This window comes from Carassius gibelio, chromosome B13 (genome assembly GCF_023724105.1).
Source record: "Carassius gibelio isolate Cgi1373 ecotype wild population from Czech Republic chromosome B13, carGib1.2-hapl.c, whole genome shotgun sequence".
Classification (NCBI taxonomy): domain Eukaryota; kingdom Metazoa; phylum Chordata; class Actinopteri; order Cypriniformes; family Cyprinidae; genus Carassius; species Carassius gibelio.
In genome coordinates this window covers 6,955,897-6,961,896 of record NC_068408.1, presented here as the reverse complement: position 1 = coordinate 6,961,896, position 6,000 = coordinate 6,955,897, and the positions used below count along the sequence as shown (strand labels likewise).

Here is a 6,000-nt window from a genome sequence, read left to right as displayed (position 1 = left end):
CATAAACAACATTTATTCTGTAAACGTGTTTGACAGTGATACTGTCCTTCTGAAACAAAGGACTGCAGACTTTTCAAAACAGTCTGACGGACTTTGTTGTTCTTCATGGAAATGTACGGCACAGTCTTGCATGCGAGGTCAGAGACAGGGCAGATTCTAGATAATTTGGTATTTCTAATCCCAGATTAGCTCACTTTTCATATTTGTGCATTCATTATAGTTACAATAAGTGGTTTTGGTGTTGGTTTATCTAAAATGTTATTGCATTATTAGTTTAATGTTACTGATAGTGTTTTCATTGGCTTTTATCTGTATAATAGTCTGCCACCTGTCAAGCCATTATTTACATAGAATCTTTTGATGAGCTCTGCCTCTTAAATTATTGCCTTTAAGGCATTTATCTCTGTACGCTGTGTTGACAAACCCACTTTAAGCTTTTGCTTTTCTGCTTTGATACTGGACTTAAGCATTGAATTAAAGCAGTAGACACATTAGTGCACCATAGAGTGTATTTTCCTTTGTGATTGAAATAAACAAGAAATTTAATCGGTGACAAATGCTGACAGAAAAATTATTTCAACTAGCTAAACACACTCCATATAATTTACAGTAGACCTACATTTGAGCACTTAAGCAGCACTTAAATGCATGCATGCCTTTGCATTAGATAACAAATATTAAACTGAAAAATTTTAAGAGTCAATAATGCAAAACATTTTACAAACCCAATATTTTACGTTTCAAATTATGTACTAAAAACCGTTTAGACACATTCTGACTTTGTCAAAACACCTATCTAGTAAAATAGCATCAAAGAGTTTAGCATCATTTGTTTGCTAGCACTTTTTGGTTTAATATTTTGTTATCTAATGCAATATAATTCATAGATTTTAAGTGTGCATATTTGTCCAAATGCATAACTGTACAACATTTAAAAAAGACGGTTATAACTACAAATGATAGAAACTCGTTTGGGTGAAGTGTCTTTGCTTTGGCTTAATGATCATTATTGAACATCAGTATATCATATTCCTCTTTTGGTTTCATGGTCATAGTTTATTGTAGTTTCAGCATTGATAATCCATGGAGGGATAGCAGTTTCGTTTACTCTTTGGCTGTTTTTGATTGTTTATGTCTCCACAGTCATTTTCCACTTGATGCTACAACTCTGGTAAATCAGTACAGGCCACCACTTAAAGTGTTTCCTGAGATCCACGGCTGGAAGCAGAACATGTAAGGATAGTAAGGGAATGACTGGTATACTGGAGGAACAGACGGACTGGGCAGCTCCTCGGTGTTGTATTGCCTCTGGTCGTTTCTCACAAGTACTTTCACTGCTACTCTCTTTGCCAGGGCTGTCGTCGGAGCTGTCGTGAGCTCGGCTGCCATTTGTCGCCGTTTAGTTTTGTATCTCCTGTTCTGGAACCAGATCTTCACCTGCGTCTCTGTCAGTTTGAGTGCTCCTGCCAGGTCAGCCCGCTCTGGACCAGACAGGTACCGCTGCAGGTTAAAACGGCGCTCCAGCTCATACACCTGTGCGTGAGAAAACGCAGCCCGTGACCTTTTTTTGCTCGATTTGGGGTTGTCTTCAAAGTTGCAACTCTGTGGTTTCTCTTGGTCCTTGTCATGATCTGTATTGATGGATCAAAACAGGTTTAGACACTTTGTGTTACATACAGGAGCTGATATGAAAAATAAAATCTTAAAATAGTTGTATAATACTCATAAGTGACTGTTAAGAGCTTAATAGGACTATAATGTGAATTGGTGTGTATATTAGGGAGATTTTTACTTTAAAGCATGCAGTGAGAAATACATAATTTTAATTATCTGAGAGGAGACAAGGGCAGTGCTTTTTCATTTCAGCTTCTTTAATTTTTTTACGTGTTTTAAACTTTGATCTATTACTCTGGTATATAAACTGTAAATATAGTGTCAAGTGCAAAGAGTGATATATATATATATATATATATATATATATATATATATATATATATATATATATATATATATATATATATATATATATATATATATAGCTCCAGTACACTATAATCAAAAACATAAATATTTTAAATGTTGCAAAATTTCTTTATTGTTGCAATCAAATACTTAATGCTACCCCTATTTCAATTTAAATATTTTAATTCTAAATGGTCACCTTTTTTTTTACTTTTAAATAAAATTGGCTTATGATTAAAAATCATAAACACTGCATGTGTGTATTTGTTTTTATGCCTTGTCTGTTTTTTTTAAGCTTAGAAAAGCTTGTGTGCACGTTATTTATCAAGTATTATTAAAATATATTATTAAAAAGGACACGCTGATGATAGAATTTTTGTCATTTAATTTACCCTAACGTGATTAAACATCGAACTATATTTCTATGTGTTAAAAATATTTACAGGTAAGGCAAAAATATTTATTGGGTAAGAAAGTAGGCCTATAATTGTTTTACAGATTTGTGATCATGTTTATGCTAAACGACGGAAATTGTATCGAATTAGCAGCTTCTATCGGTTAATTTTTGCTATATATTGTACCCACAAAAGCTAAATAAAATAAAATGGTTTATAATTGAGTAGCCTATATAAGCAGTATTTCTCACAATTTCGACTAACACGCGTTTTTACGTTAAAGATTCGTCTGTTTGATTTATTTTCTAATGGATTGTTTCTCTTGCATTTAAAATGCGTCATGTGCCGTTTCTGAGACGCTGAAATTGAGTGACGCATAATAATTATTTCTGAGGGGAAAATATTGATTACCACAATAATGCACAGTGTCTAAAATATCAGGTACAGACAAAAACACGTTCATTTACACAGTTAAGTTTTTCTGAACTGTATTAGCTAATCTGTGGCAGACAAAATATTATAAAAATATCCAAGTTTGACACACGTGTAGTGCAAAAACCTGAGGTAACAAAATGTTTAACATCACAGCCCAATCTCCAATACAACGTAGGCTATATGAAGTTGTCTTAATGTCTCACCGTGCTGTCTTTCTGGTGAATTGTCTTCTCCTCCTGTTGATCCTTCCTCACATGAATGCTGGTCGGAGGGTGAAGAGTCCAGCACGAGCACACAGGAAGAAATGCTCTCAGCTCCATCGTTCCTCACCGGCAGAGAAGAGCTCGAACGACCCTGCGCCTCCTGCTCTTCTGCGTATTCCTCATCAAGTCCGGCATTTCTCTCGCAATCAAGTCCTCCGTTTAATATGTTGTGAATGGAAAAGGAGGTACGGTTATTCGCCATTTAAAACATAACCTACCTAACCCCCTCGTCAGTTTCCGATGTCCCGCAGTTCTGCGCTTTTATCTGGGAAGCTCCTGCGCTTTCATCACGGTGAATTAGTGCGCAGTGTAATTGGGCTCCTCTATGCGTGTCGTTTAATTGAGGAAAAACGTCTCCTGCACCAATCAACGAGCAAAGTGTCAGGAAATGTCATGTGTGCATCAGTTTCCTCTCTTTCCCTTCAGACGCGGTGCCAATGGGCTTACTCGAGCATTTCGCTCCTCCCTCTAAAATAGACGAGTAGAACTGAATACCCACCGAAATCTGTTTACTACCACATGCTCTTACTGGCTTTGTTGAGTTTCACGACACTTTTCGATGACAAACAAGAATGTCTGAGACGATCAAAAGGAAAATTATTTTGAATAGGCTATTTAAAGCACATAAATGTAGCGTTGTGTGTTCTTTGTATTTAAAAAAAAACATTATGGCATTTTCTAAAATAAAAAAAGATCTTAGGCTACATTTAAAGTGGTTTAACCTTTGCCCCTTTAATACACGCGAGTGTAGGCTAAACTTAGCTAATCATCGTTTTTAGAAACGTTTTCAAACACAGTTCAATAGGCTATATAAAATCTTTTAATAAATATGGTCAACATATCTGACAATATTAAGAAAAAACGTAATGACTTTTGACAGAGTTATGAAGGTCTAAAGGAAAACATCTAGGCTATGATTATTTTGGCAAAGGACAGCAAAATGTATTGCTGCATGTTGGTTGGTTACGCAGCACTGACTCGGATTCGCCTTACAAAATTGACAAATTATGTCAATTTGCGCCAACATTTCTTTTTTTCAAGGTTTTATTTATTTATTTTTTAAGACAGTATAATTGTAGATGTTATTGAATTAAGTGCAAAACATCACGATGCATTGTTATTATACGTTATTAGAGTTGTAGGCTATAATTGATAGTTTTTTTTTTATATTTGATGTAATCCTGAACTTTATAACTGACAAAAACGCGTTTCACGTCAAATGTCCCTGTATTAAACACCTATGGCTCATTGGTGGGGTAATAATTTCTTGCTTCTGAAAACATTATTTTTTTAATAGTTGCGATTTTTGTAAAATTTGCTAACCAGCACTTAATATTTAATGTCTTTCTCGTCATTTTTGATGTTCAACACTTGTGTTGTTTAGACTTTTAGAAATGTAAAATATTTTATAATAGAATCAATCAAATTCTTTACTTTTATTCAAGCTTTTGTTTTCTGTTCTGAAGCAACGACCTTCCATGCAGAAGCCTATATTTATTTTATTTTATTTTTTTGTATTAGGCTGCATTAGATGTGTTAAATATGTAGCTACTTATTAGCTTCTTCATTTAAATTCTAAAACGCATTCGTTCTTTGAAACGAAATTTTTTTATTCAGCTATTCTTTTATCTTTTGTATAAAATCAAAAATTCAAGCATGTAGTTTTAAATATATATATATATATATATATATATATATATATATATATATATATATATATATATATATATATATATATATATATATATATATATATATATATATATTTGTAAAGCACTTACATGGCAATTTAAATTCAAGCGTCTTGTAATGCTCGATCTTTAGCCTGTCTGTAATATGTAGGCTAGGTATAACTCATACAGATGTTTTGTGAATAGCTCTCGGTTTCCTGACAGGTTTTCTAATGAGTTAAGCAGAACACGCACACTAATAGTTTACAAAGACGTTCCAGTGAATGTGTGTGGTTCGGCTGTATGACATTGTGAAGTAAATCTCGGCGTGTTTGCTTGTTTGTTTCTTAAAGTCATTGTTCTCCGTTTGTGTTCTCAAGAAATACGATTGCAGCGCCTCCATGTGGCCAACATATGCTCTGCTTTGTGTTTGTGCAGCCAATGAAACTGTAGGCTAGCCATGTTCCCAAAGCTGAGATGAATCTTCCAGCATTCGTAAGAAGTCTGAACTTTATATATATATATATATATATATATATATATATATATATATATATATATATATATATATATATATATATATATATATATATATATATAATTCTATGTGACAACATCATTTCATGCAGTCTGATATAGACAGCATTTTTATTATGATACTGTTATGCTTGATTTTCAGTGTTCTTCAGGTTGCAAATAGCCTCTTGATGCACACAGTTACATATTGTACTAACTGAGTGTTTTTCAGTCTATTCCAAATGACAGATTCTGATGCTCAACAAGCTTTATATATATATATATATATATATATATATATATATATATATATATATATATATATATATATATATATATATATATATATATGCTACAAAAATTGCCACACTTGTATATATTTGCTGTTTCACATATAAGTGCTCACAAACCAAATTGAGCTAGATCTTGTAAAGTGATTAATGTTTAATACAACTTTTAACAGGATGCTTTTCTTTTGTTTACACTCCCACGACAAACAAACCAAATAAATATTACTCTGCTGTTGTTCATGTTGAGTAAGCCATATCACCATATTGGGAGGTCTGAAATGTTGTAAATGTTTTTCACTCTGAAGAAACATTCTAATTTATCAGGTCAAATGCACAGAAAAAAAAAAACAAGGCAGTTAAACATCTGATTCAGTGGCTCCTCTTTTCAGATGTCATTTTTATTTAATTTTGTAGCCTATTTGCAGGTCCTTGAAATAATGACATACTTGTCAGGCACCTCGTCTTCATA

General features: G+C 33.1%; 1 protein-coding gene across 1 annotated transcript; it reads right to left on the bottom strand.

Moving 5' to 3' along the window:
• Positions 1 to 512: 512 nt before the first annotated feature.
• On the bottom strand, positions 513 to 4,336 carry nkx3.3 (NK3 homeobox 3). Its single transcript, XM_052572998.1, has 2 exons — positions 2,996 to 4,336; positions 513 to 1,631 (listed from the first exon to the last, which is right to left on the bottom strand). The coding sequence occupies exons 1-2, from the start codon at positions 3,255 to 3,257 to the stop codon at positions 1,177 to 1,179; spliced, it is 717 nt and encodes a 238-aa protein (XP_052428958.1). The 5' UTR covers positions 3,258 to 4,336; the 3' UTR covers positions 513 to 1,176.
• Positions 4,337 to 6,000: the final 1,664 nt, after the last annotated feature.